Source organism: Copadichromis virginalis, linkage group LG8, assembly GCF_057382275.1.
Source record: "Copadichromis virginalis isolate Kocher_CV1m ecotype Utaka linkage group LG8, C_Virginalis_male_GT1.1, whole genome shotgun sequence".
In the NCBI taxonomy this organism is placed as follows: Eukaryota; Metazoa; Chordata; class Actinopteri; order Cichliformes; family Cichlidae; genus Copadichromis; species Copadichromis virginalis.
In genome coordinates, this window is record NC_140625.1 from 25,979,293 (window position 1) to 25,997,034 (window position 17,742).

The 17,742-nt window shown below is 37.7% G+C and overlaps 4 protein-coding genes across 5 annotated transcripts; 3 read left to right on the plus strand and 1 right to left on the minus strand.

The window, feature by feature from the left end:
* Positions 1-1,405: 1,405 nt before the first annotated feature.
* On the plus strand, positions 1,406-2,404 carry LOC146703533 (interferon a3-like). The gene is made up of 5 exons (XM_085467260.1): positions 1,406-1,537; positions 1,637-1,720; positions 1,864-2,013; positions 2,112-2,195; positions 2,306-2,404. Exons 1-5 carry the CDS (start codon positions 1,406-1,408, stop codon positions 2,402-2,404), a joined length of 549 nt encoding a protein of 182 aa, XP_085323386.1.
* A 2,651-nt stretch (positions 2,405-5,055) lies between these two features.
* Positions 5,056-6,408, minus strand: LOC146703534 (interferon a3-like). The gene is made up of 5 exons (XM_085467262.1): positions 6,256-6,408; positions 6,071-6,154; positions 5,523-5,672; positions 5,281-5,352; positions 5,056-5,186 (listed from the first exon to the last, which is right to left on the minus strand). The coding sequence occupies exons 1-5, from the start codon at positions 6,406-6,408 to the stop codon at positions 5,088-5,090; spliced, it is 558 nt and encodes a 185-aa protein (XP_085323388.1). The 3' UTR covers positions 5,056-5,087.
* Positions 6,409-12,024: 5,616 nt separating this feature from the next.
* LOC146703535 (uncharacterized) lies at positions 12,025-15,578 on the plus strand. Of its 2 annotated transcripts, none has more exons than XM_085466794.1 (3): positions 12,025-12,082; positions 14,018-14,173; positions 14,606-15,578. In XM_085466794.1, the coding sequence occupies exons 2-3, from the start codon at positions 14,048-14,050 to the stop codon at positions 14,837-14,839; spliced, it is 360 nt and encodes a 119-aa protein (XP_085322920.1). In that variant the 5' UTR covers positions 12,025-12,082; positions 14,018-14,047; the 3' UTR covers positions 14,840-15,578. The 2 variants fall into 2 exon arrangements, with proteins under 2 accessions (XP_085322920.1, XP_085322921.1); XM_085466795.1 differs by lacking the exon at positions 12,025-12,082 and adding an exon at positions 12,918-12,965.
* Positions 15,579-16,114: 536 nt separating this feature from the next.
* Positions 16,115-17,140, plus strand: LOC146703536 (interferon a3-like). Its single transcript, XM_085467263.1, has 5 exons — positions 16,115-16,246; positions 16,349-16,432; positions 16,576-16,725; positions 16,824-16,907; positions 17,018-17,140. Exons 1-5 carry the CDS (start codon positions 16,115-16,117, stop codon positions 17,114-17,116), a joined length of 549 nt encoding a protein of 182 aa, XP_085323389.1. The 3' UTR covers positions 17,117-17,140.
* Positions 17,141-17,742: the final 602 nt, after the last annotated feature.

The window sequence follows — 17,742 nt, forward strand, 5'->3', positions numbered from 1 at the left end:
CCTGAAATTTCGAGATCTGCTCCAGTGATCTAGACGAGTGTGATCTGGCATATTGGTGCAATAAGTCCGTCAGATAAAGAAGAGTTACTCTTCTTAAGGGTTACTTAAGTGTTTAAAAATGAGCTACAAAATTCACAAATGCTAATATTTTATTAATTCGTTAATATATGTACCAGTGAATATATGCTCACATTTGCATGACATCAGAACCACCTGCACTGGGGTATTAGTGTTGTTCATTCCAATATACAGTGAATTGCTTAATCAAATCTACAGGCGATAAATTACTCAGGGTCTTCAAAATGAGAGTTTTTATGCTTTTTTATAGTGGTCACAATTCAAGCTAGGCCGTATTTGTCCTGTACCGGTCCAGAAAATTTTGAAAATTGAAATTGTGGGTTTCAGTCAGGGTTACTGATCTCGTGTCTGCCTATACAATAGTAGTGTCTTTATTCATTATTTCTCAATTGAGATGAAAACATGGGCTAATCTTCCGATTAAGACGTGAAGCAGTTTTCCGTAGGTTACCTGGTTCACACAGGGAAGCCACAGGTTCAAGATAAAACAAGGCGAAATGTCACTCATCGGTTCGCGTTACGACACATTCCGCACAGTCATCAAGCCACTTTCAGTTTCTGAAAGTAAGAACTTCCCTTTTATAGCACACATGGACACTGTGCAATAGACCTGGAGCGTTAGGTAAAAGAAGCAACTGAGTAATTCCAACTGTGAAAAAAATACATTGTTCGTTGTTCAAACCGAAAACACTGTGTGCTGTGTGAAAAAAGATGCCGAAAAAAGGAAAAAAAAAAACACAAACAAGTAATGCAAATTGATGAAATGTGCAGTACCAGCTTTTATTATAAATTACACAGATTTAAGTAAGGTGGCCGTTAATGAAATCTCATTGTATTTAATTATTTTTATTTTCGGGGTGTAAACTGGCGCTAAAATCGAGATAAATATTCAAGCAAGACGTAATTTTTTTCATATCACAACTTAACTATTTCAGAAACATGTAGAGGTAGCCTAATGGGGAAAAAAATCAGCTGTGAGATGTGTTTCTTGTTTTGTGTTTCACGTATTTAAGTTCATGTATTTATGTTTGGCAGGTAACTCGTAGTGACGTAAATTACTAAATTAACGAGGGTGATACCTTAGCTTGTTTAAAAACGCTGCCTATCCTCCACTGTGGAATATTTTCTTTGATTTGGATGCAAATTCTAATCTGAGATTTCCGACATTACAGCCTGTTGTACGTTGAGGCCTCAACCCGCTCACCTGCGGGTTTCCCAGGTATGGAAAATGAAATATGTTCGCTCTGCTATAAATGCAGCGCTGCAGGTCTGCTCCATCAGACATCCGAGAGTTTGCTTCATACAAAGGAAGTTTATACCTTTAAAAAATGATGAACAGGATTCTCTTTGCTTGCCTGTTTCTCGCTCTGTCCACTGAAAGCTCCTCGCTAAGCTGCAGATGGATGGATCATAAATTCAGACAGCACAACGAAGAAACTCTGAATCTAATTGATACCATGGTGAGTGTTTAATGCTTTAATATTAGTTGATTTGTTATTTTTCGTGAAAGAATTATTTCAATTTAGCATCTGATGACTAAAACACTCAATGTGTTTCAGGCTAAAAACTCCACTAACACCACTGAAGTGGAGGTCACTGTGGCCTTCCCTAATCACCTGTACCACCAGGTGTCCAAATCATCAGTAAGTGAACCTCAGCTTTTGCCTATTTATAGAAAAAAACATAATTTTCCCTTAGGACAGATTAATTTTGTCTTTTAAATCCACTCTTATTATTACTGAAGCATTTCTAAAGTGGTCTGTATTTGATCTTCTTCTTCTTCCAGGCTGAGGATAAACTGGCTTTCACAGTTCAGATTCTGGAGGAGGTGGCTGCCCTGTTTGAGGAGGATCACAGCTCTGCATCATGGGAGGACAGCACAGTGAGGAATTTGCTCAATATTGTCAACAAACAGGCTGAAGAGCTTCACTCCTGTGTAAGTTCACTTTCAGTTAGGTTTTTATTACATTCGAATATGATACTTTACATGACATGACATATTCTTAATTGTCGTTTTGCTTGTAATTAAATTAGATTGGGAGCCACAGTCACAAGAAGAAAACCACAAAGCTGCGCATGTACTTTAAGAGACTCTCACATCATATCCTAAAGGAAATGGTAAGATCACATCATTCTCATTAATTTGGGTTTTAGATCAACCTTAAAGTAAATAGATATAATAACTTGTTTCAATAACAATAAGAATACTAATATTGGTATTTCTGTAGGGTCACAGTGCTGAAGCCTGGGAGGTGATCAGGAAAGAAGCCAAAGCCCATCTAATGAGAGCAGAACAGCTGGCTTCATCTCTGCACACGGCCCAATAAAACCTGTCTCTTGTCATGTCTGTAATGACGGCTGTGTTAATTTAATTGCTTGTCTATTTATTTTATTTATTTATTTAGTTACTTGGTTATTTGTATATTTTTGTTTTGATTGTTTTTCTATGCTGATGAAGATTTAGGAATATTTTTTTATCTTTATAATGAGCAAAATGAAAATTTTGTAAAATATATTTTACCAAATAAAAGAGTCTATCTTCTTACAAAGTGAATTTATTGTTTATATTACTTTTTAATATCAAAATGGTGAACTTGTAAGTTCCTTTAACCAGATTTCGATTGCAATTAAACTAAAAAATGAAAAACAAAACTCCACAGTGCTTGGAAGTTCACGAAAGTGGAATGAAAGTGTTCTTTAATGGGTTAAAAGGAAAGCCCATAATATAAGATGTAACTCTTCTGTCACTTAATCAATAAATTGACACGATTAAGACAGTTATTTCATGATGAAATAAACAAAAACGTGGGTAATGTTTTTCCAGCCTTTCTGTTTTACATTGATCCAGTTTGGGCCAAATTTTAACTGATGGCCTCACATTTGGAATATTTTGACATAGAGAGGAGTTCATGGTCTCCTCAGGGACTACAAGTTGTTCACATCTTATGGCTGCAAAACAAGTCCTCTTGTATCTGTGCTAAAATACTTAATTTCAGATGTGATGCTGTGAAGTTTACTTTTTGTTAAATAATTATAAATACTGTCGTCTAAGCTTCCACTTAAATTATTTTACAACCTGAAAATGACCAAATTATTTATTTATTCTTTTATTTATTTTTAATGCTCGAATATGGAAAAACTTAGAATTGAAGAAGTATGTACCATTTTTCAGTTCTTTTATGCATGATATAGGTATATTTGTATAGGCATTGTGCTCATGTACTGCATCATCACCCCACTTTGTGTGGGGTGGCTGAGGCTCAGGTGGTAGAACAGATCAGCTACTGATCGGAAGGTTGGTGGTTCGATCCTTGGCTTCCCCAGTCTGCATGCCTTGGGCAAGATACTAACCCTGAGTTGCATTCATCGGAGTATGAATGTGTGTGAATGTAGTTTAGGTTGCACTTGAAGTGCTTGTATGAGTGGGTGTGAATGGGTGAATGAGGCATGTTGTATAGAGCGCTTTGAGTACCCCGGGAGAGTAGAAAAGTGCTATATAAGAATCAGTCCATTTACCAGATCAGGGGTGGTACCTCTGAGGTGGCAGTTAGTCGAACCTTGGACAATGCAGTTTACATCCTGATGGTGGAACACTGGACCAGCTCTTTATCCTCTTGAGGATACTTGAGGGTGCATGGGAGTTTGTCCAACCAGTCTACATGGGCTTTGTGGACCCGGAGAAGGCACTCGACCATGTCCGTCAGAGTGTCTTGTGGAAGGTACTTCAGGAGTATGGGCTGTTTGGCCCATTGCTATGGACCACTCAATTCTCATACAACCATTTCAGGAGCTTGGTCCGCATAGCCAGCAATGAGCAATAAGTCAGACTGGTTTCCGGTGGGTGATGGATTCCACCAGGGCCGCCCTTGTCACCGGTTCTGTTCATAATTTGTATTTAGAGAATTTCTAGGTGTAGCCAAGTGGCAGAAGGCTCAGATGTTCTCTGAATCTCAGCTCTGCATTTCGTATATGATGTTGTTCTATTGCCTTCATCGGCTGATGACCTCCAGCTCGCACTGGAATGCTGCACAGCCAAATGTAATGAAGTGAATGAGAATAGCACCTCCAAATCTAAGGCCATGGTGCTCAGCCAGAAAAGGGTGGACTGTCCACTCGTGATCAGGGATGAGTTTGTGCCCCGAGTGGAGGAGTTTAAGTATCTTGGGGTCCTGTTCACGAGTGATGGGAGAAGGGGGAAGGACATTGATAGACAGATCAGTGCTGCGGCTGCTGTACTGGTCCATCAGGGTGAAGAGAGAGCTGAGTGTAAAGGCAAAGCTCTCAGTTTACTCGTCATACTTTATAAACCAAAAGAAACCAAACCAAAGAAAGTCTCTAAAGTGGTCTTGGTGCTCATACTCACTCCACATGAGGTATCAGTACTTCTACTTTCTATGTTGTAAGAGCTTTTGTGAAGAATCAAAACAATCTTTCTATATAAATCTGGACAATGTGTCTAATGTTTGATTGCACTCATTAAAAATAAGTGCATAACCATTATTCTTGATATTTCAGGAACAGAAAAGTCAACAATTTCAATTTGTGTGATAAGAAAATATTTATTGACTTTAACATATCTAATAATATGTCTAGTTTACTTTATGGAAAATTTTCAGAAATCTAATAAATAAATGAATAAATAATACAAAAATAAATACTAGTGTCAATATTATGAATACAATAAATAAATTAAACCAATTAAGAAATACAAATACATTTTAAAAATTTATCCGAAAGACGAGTTTTAGTGGGCATTTCCCAGAGAGTTAACCAGGGATGCGCATTGACTCAGATGGTCTTCTGTAAATATATTTTACGAAATTTTCATTTTGCTCATTATAAAGATAAAAAATATTCCTAAATCTTCATCAGCATAGAAAAACAATCAAAACAAAAATATACAAATAACCAAGTAACTAAATAAATAAATAAATAAATAAATAAATAAAATAAATAGACAAGCAATTAAATTAACACAGCCGTCATTACAGACATGACAAGAGACAGGTTTTATTGGGCCGTGTGCAGAGATGAAGCCAGCTGTTCTGCTCTCATTAGATGGGCTTTGGCTTCTTTCCTGATCACCTCCCAGGCTTCAGCACTGTAACCCTACAGACAAAACAATATTATCATTATTAAAATACCAGCGGTGTAAAATCTGTCATATTGAAATACAGGTTTAGTAAAAATAATGCAGACTTACATTGGCCTTTAGGATTTCATTTGAGAGACTCGTGAAATGCGTCAGCTGTGTCGTGTTGCTGTGGCTTCCAACCTAAATAACCCACAAGGAAAGAACAAAATATATTTGAATACATCATTCACCACTTTAACTTATTCACATTTGTCAGAGACTGATAAAATATATATAATAGAGACTGAATTCATTGTAAAATTTAAAAAAAAAAGCAATATCATTGTTCATTGTAATGAAAGTGAGCTTACACAGGAGTTAAGCTCTTCAGCCATTTTGTCGACAATACTGAGAAAGTTCTCCACTGTGTTCTTCTCCCATGGTGCAGAACTGCGATCCTTCTCAACCAGGGCAAACAGCTCCTTCAGAATCTGAACTATGAAAGCCAGTTTATCCTCATCCTAGAAGAAGAAGAAGATGAAGATGAAGAAGAAGAGATCACTATAGGAATACTTCTTTAAAACTTCAAGATGGCTGAATAGTCAAAGAACAAGAATCCACACAGCTATGAGAAATTTCCCAGGGACCGAAAATCTTTGTTTGCACAGGAACAAATGTTTGAAAATAACATTGTTGTGTTTTGTCTTTGAATTATACATTTTTATGCACAGGAGTTATGACAGAGTCGTGATAAGAGACAACTCCCTTGGCTCTGTGGGAGAGAATCCCTTCGACCCTTTCATAGCTGAACAGTCTATATATAGGTAAAGACAAACTTTTGTGGATTTGCAATCACGACACTTTCCATTCTTTCATTAAAAAAGAAACAACTTTATGTAAAAAGCTGGGGATGACTTACTGTTGCTTTGGACTTCTGGTGATACAGTTGATTAGGGAAAGCCACTGTGTGCTCAATTTCAGCATCCTTAGTGGTGTTAGTAATCTGCATCACACACAAAACACGCACACACATCATATCCATGGAACTAATCAAACTATTTAAATCAATACCATGTTAAACATTATGCAAAGAAGTGCACTCACCATCATATCAAGGAAACCCAAAGCTCTCTTGTTGTACACATGGAATTGATGTTTTATGTCGTCTCGATCATTTACAATCCATTTGCAACCTAGCAAAGAGCCCGTACTGTACATCCCGAGAAACAGGCAAGCGATGAAAATCCTGCTGATCATTTTTGAAAAATGTAGAAATTTCCTTAGTGTGAAGCAAATTCTCAGGTCTCCTGGTGTTCTGATGGAGCAAACCTCAGGCGCTTCATTTATAGCAAAGCCCAAGGACACACCTATTTCATTTTCTAATCAGCTGGATAATCGTCTCAAAAGTAAAAACATAGCAGATTTATGTCATCCTTTTAAGATTTAATATCTGTTCTTTCATTTATAGAGAGTGCAAGATTTCGTTTTCTAACTCTATCAAGTAGAAACTAGAAAAACGTGAACCAGAAAAAAGATTTATGTCATTATTTTTTTTAGCTTGTGTTTGTGTTTTTTTTTGTTGTTGTTGTTGTTGTTTTTTATGATAATTGTGTCATATAAAGACAGTGTTGTACAAAAATTGGCTATGATATAACAAAAACTGAGGCAGCAGCACCATGAGATGACGTCAAGTTACCACATAAAAGCATAAAAACACAAATCTCCACCTCTATGTCAATCTCTTAATACTTGCGATTAACATGAAACCTTTAGGCGATTTTAAAGTAAACGTAGAACAACAGTCGTTTAATTAGTTTAATTAGTTTAAATGTAATTTAATTACCGTCAAGTAAAAGTTTATTTATCCAAAATCTGTTTTTACTTCTTGATTTTAATCTTGGAAAATTGAAGATAGGAGATTTACAGCAATGTTTTTCAGGGAGTCTTTACTTTCTTGGCAGTTTGCAAGACATTAATGTAGCTAAAATTAAAAAAAAAAAAAGTTTTAGTTTTTTAACCTTCAGCTGGTTTCAAGTAAACCTCGGATAATGGTCGTTTAATATATGTGTATTTTAATTACCGTCATGTAAAAGTATATTCATCTCAATTCTTTCTTACATTATTTTATCTTGGAAAATTGAAGGTTGGAGATTTACAGTAATTATTTTCAGGCAGTAGTATTCACCTTCTTTGCGGGTTGCAAGCAGTAGCGGTTTTTGATATCAGCATCGTGGTGGGGGGCGGATTCACGGGCATCGGCAAATATAAATAAATAAATAAATTGCTCGTACTCATGCTGCCCAGACATCAGCCAGCGCGTATTGGGAATGGCATAGGCACCATCGGTTTTCTATCGCCCATTTGCTGGGAGTAAGGGCGCCCTCCGTTTGCGAGGTGCGCCTGCTTCTTGTGGCACAGGGAGGAGAGGGCGGGGCGGCGGGGGATTCTTTGGCTGGTTGGATAGCATCTAATAACCAACTCGCAAAATAAAACAATAAAAAAACCAACAAACACCAAACACGAGACATCATGATACTGACTTATCATTCTAATTCTATACGCGAAAAGTGAGCGCGAGAGCCCTCGGTGCGCCTGCTTGCTGCTGAAGTCAAAGTAAACTTTATTGTCATCTCCGCTATATACAGTCCAGTATATAGGGAGACGAAACGCCGAGCCTCCAGTTACAGCAGTGCAAGTAAACGAACAACAAATATAAGAAGAGTAAGAAAATAAATACACACTTTAGGACTCGGGGTAAAGGGATCAATAACAACTTAAAATTTATAATTTACAGTTTGATGATCTGTCTGTGAAGGTTCTCAGTCATCCAGGTCATCGTAGTCAAAGGAGCTTGCAAAGAAAAGCGTCTGGACTTCTTTAAGTTACTTGAAGACGTTTCACCTCTCATCTGAGAAGCTTCTTCAGTTCTAAGGTCAAATGGTGGAGAGTCCCAGATATAAACCCCCCACAGAGGGACAAAAGGACCCCCTGATGATCCTCTAATCGCCTGAGCCAAGGTGGGAAACTGGGTGTGGTTCCCAATCAGCCAGAGTTTCGGGTGAGTTCATTGTGAAACCTGGCCCCACCTTATCATGCGAATTCCTGAGGTCAGATGGCCCAGGATGTGAGTGGGCGTTAAGGCGTCTGGGAAGGGATCTCAAAACTGGATTATAGATGGCAGAGAGTTGGTGTCGTAAACCACCGCCTCTGTTCAAAGATGGTCGCTCACAGTGGACATAGATGGCTTCTTTCACTCCTCTTTCAAACCATCTGTCCTCTCTGTCCAAAATGTGAACATTGGCATCCTTGAAAGAGTGTCCTTTATCCCTAAGATGCAGATGGACTGCTGAGTCTTGTCCTGTGGAGGTGGCTCTTCTGTGTTGTACCATGCGCTTGTGAAGTGGCTGTTTGGTCTCTCCAATGTAGAGGTCTGGGCATTCCTCGCTGCACTGTACAGCATACACCACATTGTTAAGTCTGTGTTTTGGCGTTTTGTCTTTCGGGTGAACCAGTTTTTGTCTGAGCGTGTTGCTGGGTCTGAAATACACTGGGATGTCGTGCTTGGAGAAAACTCTCCTGAGTTTTTCTGATACACCGGCTACATAGGGGATGACAATGTTGTTGCGTCTGTCTTTCTTATCCTCCCTCGCTGGTGTCTGATCTTCTTTTCTGTGCCTCTTTGCTGACTTTAAGAACGCCCAGTTAGGATAGCCGCACGTTTTGAGTGCTTCCTTTACATGTGTGTGTTCCTTCTTTTTTCCTTCAGGCTTAGAGGGAACATGTTCTGCCCGGTGGTGTAGGGTCCTAATTACTCCAAGTTTGTGTTCCAGAGGGTGATGGGAGTCGAACAGGAGGTACTGGTCCGTGTGTGTGGGCTTCCGGTAAACTTCGATGTTGAGGTTGCCATTCTCTTCAATGTGCACAGCGCAGTCCAGGAAAGGCAAACAGTTATCCTTTGTGTCTTCCCTGGTGAACTTTGAAGTTTGATGATCTCACACACAGCCTGTCGACAGGGGAGGGGGGCCGGCTGCTTCCAAATAGAGCACATTTCATTCATAAAGATGTAAATCCAAGCCCATATGTATTCATGATTTGAATCCTGGGTTGTGTGAAATCCCAGAAATACACCTTAGACAAAGTGAATCTGCGAACTAGGTGTAGGTCTATTAGGTTATATTGTGGCGATCGTTGAGTTGGGGAATTTGTGTTCATACTGGAGTGCAAAATTAAAACCAATGGAAGATGGACAAGAACAGTTCAAAGCCATCAGGTGCTCAGTTTAGAAAAAATAGAAAAGAAGAGGAGGAGAAACGAGCAAAAGATACAGGTAAGCAGATGTGTCATTGGATAATGGCAGGTCATCCTGAAACAATCAGAATCAGAATACTTCATTCCCTAAGGAAATAATGTGGGTTACAGTTGCTCCAAAGAGAAATGGTAAAAATAGTCCTGTTCTCATTGTATGACGAATTATGATGGCTGTTTGGTCGCCGTTTGCATACAATGCATACTCTCTCTCTCTTCATATGTATGTATGTGTGTGTGTGTGTGTGTGTGTGTGTGTGTGTGTGTGTGTGTGTGTGTGTGTGTGTGTGTGTGTGTGTGTGTGTGTGTGTTTCTCTGGCGAAATTCAGTATGGTTCCGTCCAACAGTTTTATGTTACTGTACAATTCCTAATATGTTTTGTGTGTGTGTGTGTGTGGGGGGGGGGGGGGGGGGGGGGGGGGGAACGGGCGCTCCAGAGGGAGTGTTCGCCCGGGGCGCCAAACAGGCTAGGACCGCCACTGGTTGCAAGACATTAATGGCAGTTTAAAAAAAAATGTTAAAAAATGAAAACAGTCAACGTCGAACACATTTCGTTACTTATGATGAAATAAAATGAAAGCGGATGTGCGCCAAACGTCAGTGACGCTCCTTACGCACGTTTGTTTTCATTTTCAAGTAGGGTTGATTACAGGAGAGAAGAAAAGAGTATAGAGTGATTTAAGTTTATGTTTTTTCAGGTTCTGAAATATATAAAAAGCCAAATATACAGGTCATATAAGTTGCAGAGTGTGTTATGAAAAGTCTTTAGCAGGGCAGGAGCTGTGAACGGAGAACAGAAAGTCTGTGGCGTCTACAACAATATGTAACAGAGCACTAAGGTGTCAAATAAAATGTCAAAGAGATAAATGTATAATTTATTTATTTATTCCATCAATTAAACATACATTTCCCATTCATTCCCAAACAGGACTCAAAACATATTTTACTAATATTCCAGCTGCACATTAAACCTATCAAACCAAAGGTGCGAGCAAATAACACTACACTGCACTACACTAAACCCAGTTTAGAGACACTGCAATCAATTTATCACTGGGCACGCACTGCAAACAGTTCTGGTCTCAGCACAGCTGGGAATCAGCGGTATGCGTAACCTGCAGTCTGGATTTATAAAAGGGAAGTGGCACAAATTAATAAACGAAAAGATAAAAACGAGAGAGGTTAGTCCGCTCTTCATTCATAACAGTCTTTACGGCTGGACGGACTAACCAAAGGAAATTACAAATCAACCAAAAAGAAACATTAACTGCAGAGGCATCACAACAACAGAATATTGATCGCGCGCTGTCGATCTACAGCTTGAACACCATTAAAACGTCACACGAACAACATACCCACTCGCACCAGAGTGAGTTAATTGTCTCTGGAACTTCCTCACCGAGGAGCGCTGACCTCACCTCACACACCTATTAACTTTCAAAGTTCCTCTGCCAATCACACGGCAGAAAGCAGCAAACTGCCAGGTGACACTTGTTCCAAGTAGAAACTCTACGCCGCCTATAGGTGATACTCGTAAACTACAGCTTCCACTTTGGGTATTTTTTTTCTCTTTACCGAGGAAAATGAAAGCGGCTGCCACGTGAGTGAAGAATGGGCGTAGGTATGAATGAGCAGGTGTATTTACCTTGGTTCATTGCATCATTTCATGTGGCCTGCATTTAGCTTTTTTAGCAGTTTCTTCATTATTAAGCAGCTTGCACTTCTGCTGTACTTGTAAATCAGTTGTGATGTATTTGTGTTAACCTCATGTAACCGGTAGTGGAGGTCAAACCAGGAGTATTTATCTGCTCCGATTCTGAATGAGTCTGAAATAATAATAACTGAAAAAAGCCCCCCTCAGCAAAACAAAACAAACAAACAAGAAAAGCAATCCAGCACATGTAGTACTTGCAATGACGTTATCGTTAACATATATCTGACCTGTGATCTGATCACTTTTGTTTCATCACCTGTTCATGCATGTGGGTCCACCGTCTGCCTGCCACATGCCCGTTTCTTGACAATAATAGATGAAAATGTCCTCAAAGCAGCATTAATATCCCTGTAACACGTTACCTGTTTAGTATCAAAACGTAAGCCTATACACGATTTGGTTACAAATGAAATCATCAGTCGTGAGTTGAGTTTGTCGTCATGTTTCTTAGGTGTTCAAATGGATGTGTATGTCCACGAATCCTCATAATGAGGTCAAACCCTCATACATCATGATATCTTATCTTCTTTAAGATATATTGTTAAGTGTGGGATATTTTTTTATAGACGGAAATTTAAATCCCACGTGTACGACATTACAGCTTGTTGTACCTGCGGGTTTCCCACACTGAAAAAAATGCAATAGGGTGGTTGTTGAATTTGCATAGAATTACTTCATATATCCAGCATGACTAATTTAAATTTCACATCTAAACATATTTTTGTCTTTTAATTTTCACATATTCTTTAAGAATATTCATTCTTTTAGAACAAATCATGTTGAAAAGAAACAAGTTAGTCGTGTTTTATCCTCAAACTCCGCCCCCTGGAAAGGAAAAATCGGCTGCACTGTCCGCCATTTTTGTCTCTCGCTTTGGAAAATCTACTACCATCTGGAGTTTTACACTTGAAGGTAAATAAGATTTTAAAGCTACCAGTGAGAAAGAGTGTAGACCCTTTATGTATGTGGACTTTTACTGGGGTGTTATTATTTTACAGGTATGTGGGCTGTTTATCGAAAACCATAAAAGGCTAATGTTAGGCTCCAGTTAGCTAATGGTAACCGAAATTATGCGATAAGCAAATTAGTAATTAACATATATAATGTGAGTTAATATTGTTTGTATATTCTTTCAGTCTAAATGAACAGACTATTACAAACTTGCATCGGTGTCTGTAGTAAGTGGTGGTACCTGCAGTGTCTTAACCATTAAACAAGCTAATGTAGGGCTGGGATATGACTAGTTTGTTGAAACATGTCTGCTGCCAATGTGACTGCTCACACACGGTAACATTACCAGCACATAGCCACAGCCGCTATAAACATGCTGAAAGGTCAATCTAGCTTCTGTAGTCAGCAGCTGGAAGACTCAACACAGACCCAAGATTCAGTCTAACGGTTATCTAAATGTTGTGTGTCCTGTTTGTAAGCCCAGAAAAAGAAATTAAATAAAATGACGACCTTGAGCTTCAAGCTAATGTAAGCGTAATGCTATAGCATAAAGCAACTAATGTAATGATGAGGTTGTTAAGTTAGTAAAAATACAGTAAATATATCCAACATGAATCATTTATATTTTTGGTCTAAACATAATTAAGTCTCACGCCTTTCACTTGTTTTAGAAGGATGTTCAGTCTTTTAAAACCAGTCATATCAAAATAACAGAAAATAGTTATGTTTTCTGTTGAAACGCCACCCCCCAGGGTGTGTTCTACGAGGGAAAATTCACTGTGGCGGTCCGCCATTTTTTGTCTTCGCTTCGTTTACGTTTGGTGCTGAGCTTTACTTTGTCAAGGTAAACTGAAAACTACATGTTTGAGAGGAAACGAAGAGAACATCCATTAGATGGGGAAGTTTTTCTCATGAATTGCTGTTGAGCAACATAATGGAAAAAACAAGTCATTCCTTAAGTTAACTAACGATAATGCTAGCTTAAGCTGCGAGACAATATTATGTGCATTAGCTTTTTTTTCAGTGTGTGCCCAGTCACATTCGCTTGTTTTTTCTCAGTGAATACAGACTAACAAACTCGTGTCCATTTAGTTAACTGGTTGTACCTAAAATGTTTTAGTTAAACAGTTAAATAAGCTAGTTTGCCATGGGGTGGGCTCTGTGTGTGTGTGTTTGGGGGGGGTGTCTTCACTAAAGTCGGTTTATTTAGGGCATGACACCTATGCAGTACTCATTAGGAGAGGAAGTGCATGACGTGGGGCTTTATTTCATGTTCTGGGACAGTGAATGTAATGTACTGATAACATGTTAAAGACACACAAAAACCCAACAAATTATTTTAACTGATTTATAGAGAGACTGAGAGGAGGGCTTAAAGAGATAAAAATAATGACAGTATAAATATGTTAAATTTATTTTTTCTGTATCGATATATGGTGCTTATCCCTGCTGAAGGGCAGATTGGTGTTGCTTCAGAACAATTCTCTAGCGCTGTTATGTAGAGGTGTTACAGTTAAGGTTTTAATAACATTATTTTATTTACTAGTGAAGATTTGCATATGTTATCTCTCATTCTGTAAGGTAAATTTTCTGGAAAGGTCAAATTAACTAATTTAACTAAGTATTAATGAAAGACCTTGATGTGTATATGACAATATTAGATGTCGTTTCTGGGTCATTTGGCAGAACTGCAAAATGGCCAGAAGGAGGCAACTGCTGTGGTTGCAAACAGGCTTTGGGTGGTATGGAAGTAAGGGCAACTATGGAACTGCTCAGCAACATGGGACCCATAGCTAATAAATAGTAATATGACAAAAAATAACAACTTTGTGTGGATGTAACCTTGTGAGATTTGAGATTTTGACAGCATTTTTATGTGACAACTTCTCTTTTTAGATAAATGCAGAGTTTAAGCGCATTACCACCATGCCACTGCAGTCCATATTACTCTCGCAGATAGATGTGCTATCTGACAAACTAATAAAGGTCTTCAAAAGGCGAGGAGGACAAATAGGAAGAAGACTTCAGAACATTCTGGAGCCCACAGCCCAGGTAAGAAAAAAATTCATTTGTATATACACTTTAGGGAAAATAATAATTTTAACAAAATGCTGCTTGTCACTCTATGCCAGGAGTATGTTGAAAATCACCTGGGATTTTCACAATTTACCATGGGTGCGTTTTTTTGTTTTGTTTTTTTTTTCTTTTACCTGCATTAGAACTATGTGTGGAGTTCATAGTTGAACACCTCTCTATGCTCTGACAGTATTCTGCTTCTTTGCATGGAGATTTCACTTCATGCATTACCTTTTTAAGCATTCTGAGGACTCAAATCACATGCTGTAATGAATCCATTTTTTTTTTCACCTAATGTGTTAATGTTAACATTTTTTGGAATAGTGACACAGATTAAAATAAGATTTGGTATAATGTTCTTTGACCAGTGTTCTGTTTAATTAAATTTTGGAATTCTGCATTTTCTAGGCCACAGATGAAGCCATTATCCAACGATCTAATAAGGAAACAACCATGGGAATTTACATCATAAAGTCAAGAGATGCCAATGGCAGCCCTGAGGACATCGGGATAGTCCTTGAAGGCCAGAGAGTCTGGCAGGATTTGGATAACTATACCCTAGCAGCTGCAATGCTGTTTGGACTAATGTACACTTTGAACCTCACCTACCCACTGGAAAAGTATACCTTCGAGGTATTATAGAAACTGGTTATGGAGCTCAAAAGGAACAGCCTTTCAAAGAAGGCCCAGGTTTTCAGGACCAGACTGTACGATTGAACAGTTTTCCAGTTATGATGTGGGAACAACATGTTTACCTCTTCGAATATGTACCATCCTTTCTTTTAAGCCAGCACTGGTAAAGTTGCAGTACATAGTGAAACTTATTTTTCTGGCACTTTTCAACTTGGGGCCTTTATTCCTGCAGTTTTCACTTTTCAAGCCATGGTTTTTTTTTTTTTTTAAAATTCAAACTTTGAATGTCCATTTTTCTCAATGGAAATGGTGCCTTGCACCAGTTTCACCAGTTTGCAATTTTTTTCCCAAGGTGCACCACTACAAACAGATTGCATCGTCTAGTATTAGTGATTGTGATGTTTAGTGATAGAAGCAAGCCAATACTAATCAGTTTAGGTCTCTTGGTTTTGTGCCTGTGGGTTATAATGTTATTTTAAGTCTCTTCTTTGTGTCATTTTAATAATTACACCCCTGTTGCCATATTACCTTATGGTTCTTACATTTATAAAACTATTTTTTACATAAGCGCGATGTCATAAGGCCCCACAATGTTGAATTCAGGTTACAGCAGATAACTTTGAGGAATGTTATGGAATGTTTTTCAAGAGATGCATTGTACAAATATGACTCATGTATATTTTGGAAGCCTGAATTGAAAGTCCATTGTTACAACTGTGTAGTATTTTCAAAAATACAGGTCATTGTTCAAAAATGTTGTGCTTATTTCTTTGATTGAAAGTGTACAGTACATACAGTAAGATCAGCCATAATTTAGTTTCATTTATTGAACACTCAATTATATATTAGATTATATATTATATATTAGAAATTTGTTATAAAATAAAATAAGCTTACCATAAAATAATCTTGTCAATATAACACATAGTAGTCCAATACAATTAACACAAAAAGTTCATGTCTGATAAACAAGTGGTTTCTATAAATATTTGACCGGAATGAAAAACATAACAACAACATAAAAAAGTCATGTTCGTGTTACCAGAAAAATGTGTGCAGGTATAACATAAAAAACTAAGGTTAACCAAACATAACTTAATTTCGTGCAACCGATTACAATAATTTTTTTATGTTTATCCCACTGATTATTTTTTTCAGTGCAGGTATATAGAAAATGAAATATTTTCGCTCTGCTATAAATGCGGCGCTGCAGGTCTGCTCCATCAGAACACCGGGAGACAGCCGAGTTTGCTTCATACAAAGGAAGTTTATACCTTTAAAAAAATGATGAACAGGATTCTCTTTGCTTGCCTGTTTCTCACTCTGTCCACTGAAAGCTCCTCGCTAAGCTGCAGATGGATGGATCATAAATTCAGACAGCACAACGAAGAAACTCTGAATCTGCTTGATACCATGGTGAGTGTTTTAATGTTTTAATATTAGTTGATTCGTTATTTAAATAGTTTTAGAATTATTTCACTTGAGCATCTGATGACTAAAACATTCAATGTGTTGCAGGCTAAAAACGCCACTAACACCACTGAAGTGGAGGTCACTGTGGCCTTCCCTAATCACCTGTACCACCAGGTGTCCAAATCATCAGTAAGTGAACCTCAGCTTTTGCCTATTTATAGAAAAAAACATAATTTTCCCTTAGGACAGATTAATTTTGTCTTTTAAATCCACTCTTATTATTATTGAAGCATTTCTAAAGTGGTCTGTATTTGATCTTCTTCTTCTTCCAGGTTGAGGATAAACTGGCTTTCACAGTTCAGATTCTGGAGGAGGTGGCTGCCCTGTTTGAGGAGGATCACAGCTCTGCATCATGGGAGGACAGCACAGTGAGGAACTTTCTCAATATTGTCAACAAACAGGCTGAAGAGCTTCACTCCTGTGTAAGTTCACTTTCAGTTAGGTTTTTATTACATTCGAATATGATACTTTACATGACATGACATATTCTTAATTGTCATTTTGCTTGTAATTAAATTAGATTGGGAGCCACAGTCACAAGAAGAAAACCACAAAGCTGCGCATGTACTTTAAGAGACTCTCACATCATATCCTAAAGGAAATGGTAAGATCACATCATTCTCATTAATTTGGGGTTTAGATCATCCTTAAGATAAATAGATATAATAACTTGTTTCAATAACAATAAGAATACTAATATTGGTATTTCTGTAGGGTCACAGTGCTGAAGCCTGGGAGGTGATCAGGAAAGAAACCAAAGCCCATCTAATGAGAGCAGAACAGCTGGCTTCATCTCTGCACACGGCCCAATAAAACCTGTCTCTTGTCATGTCTGTAATGACGGCTGTGTTAATTTAATTGCTTGTCTATTTATTTTATTTATTTATTTATTTATTTAGTTACTTGGTTATTTGTATATTTTTGTTTTGATTGTTTTTCTATGCTGATGAAGATTTAGGAATATTTTTTTATCTTTATAATGAGCAAAATGAAAATTTTGTAAAATATATTTTACCAAATAAAAGAGTCTATCTTCTTACAAAGTGAATTTATTGTTTATATTACTTTTTAATATCAAAATGGTGAACTTGTAAGTTCCTTTAACCAGATTTCGATTGCAATTAAACTAAAAAATGAAAAACAAAACTCCACAGTGCTTGGAAGTTCACGAAAGTGGAATGAAAGTGTTCTTTAATGGGTTAAAAGGAAAGCCCATAATATAAGATGTAACTCTTCTGTCACTTAATCAATAAATTGACACGATTAAGACAGTTATTTCATGATGAAATAAAAAAAAACGTGGGTAATGTTTTTCCAGCCTTTCTGTTTTACATTGATCCAGTTTGGGCCAAATTTTAACTGATGGCCTCACATTTGGAATATTTTGACATAGAGAGGAGTTCATGGTCTCCTCAGGGACTACAAGTTGTTCACATCTT

What these genes read in the sequence shown, in the direction of transcription:
- LOC146703533 (XM_085467260.1), top strand. Translation starts at nt 1,406, where the DNA reads ATGATGAACAGGATTCTCTTTGCTTGCCTGTTTCTCGCTCTGTCCACT. An exon ending in ACCAGGTGTCCAAATCATCA is followed by an intron (nt 1,721 to 1,863) that starts GTAAGTGAACCT and finishes TTCTTCTTCCAG; the next exon opens with GCTGAGGATAAACTGGCTTT. An exon ending in ATCATATCCTAAAGGAAATG is followed by an intron (nt 2,196 to 2,305) that starts GTAAGATCACAT and finishes GTATTTCTGTAG; the next exon opens with GGTCACAGTGCTGAAGCCTG.
- LOC146703534 (XM_085467262.1), bottom strand. Translation starts at nt 6,408, where the DNA reads ATGATCAGCAGGATTTTCATCGCTTGCCTGTTTCTCGGGATGTACAGT. An exon ending in ACCAGAAGTCCAAAGCAACA is followed by an intron (nt 5,673 to 6,070) that starts GTAAGTCATCCC and finishes TTCTTCTTCTAG; the next exon opens with GATGAGGATAAACTGGCTTT. An exon ending in CTGAAGAGCTTAACTCCTGT is followed by an intron (nt 5,353 to 5,522) that starts GTAAGCTCACTT and finishes TGGGTTATTTAG; the next exon opens with GTTGGAAGCCACAGCAACAC.
- LOC146703535 (XM_085466794.1), top strand. Translation starts at nt 14,048, where the DNA reads ATGCCACTGCAGTCCATATTACTCTCGCAGATAGATGTGCTATCTGAC. An exon ending in TTCTGGAGCCCACAGCCCAG is followed by an intron (nt 14,174 to 14,605) that starts GTAAGAAAAAAA and finishes TGCATTTTCTAG; the next exon opens with GCCACAGATGAAGCCATTAT.
- LOC146703536 (XM_085467263.1), top strand. Translation starts at nt 16,115, where the DNA reads ATGATGAACAGGATTCTCTTTGCTTGCCTGTTTCTCACTCTGTCCACT. An exon ending in CTGAAGAGCTTCACTCCTGT is followed by an intron (nt 16,726 to 16,823) that starts GTAAGTTCACTT and finishes TAATTAAATTAG; the next exon opens with ATTGGGAGCCACAGTCACAA. An exon ending in ATCATATCCTAAAGGAAATG is followed by an intron (nt 16,908 to 17,017) that starts GTAAGATCACAT and finishes GTATTTCTGTAG; the next exon opens with GGTCACAGTGCTGAAGCCTG.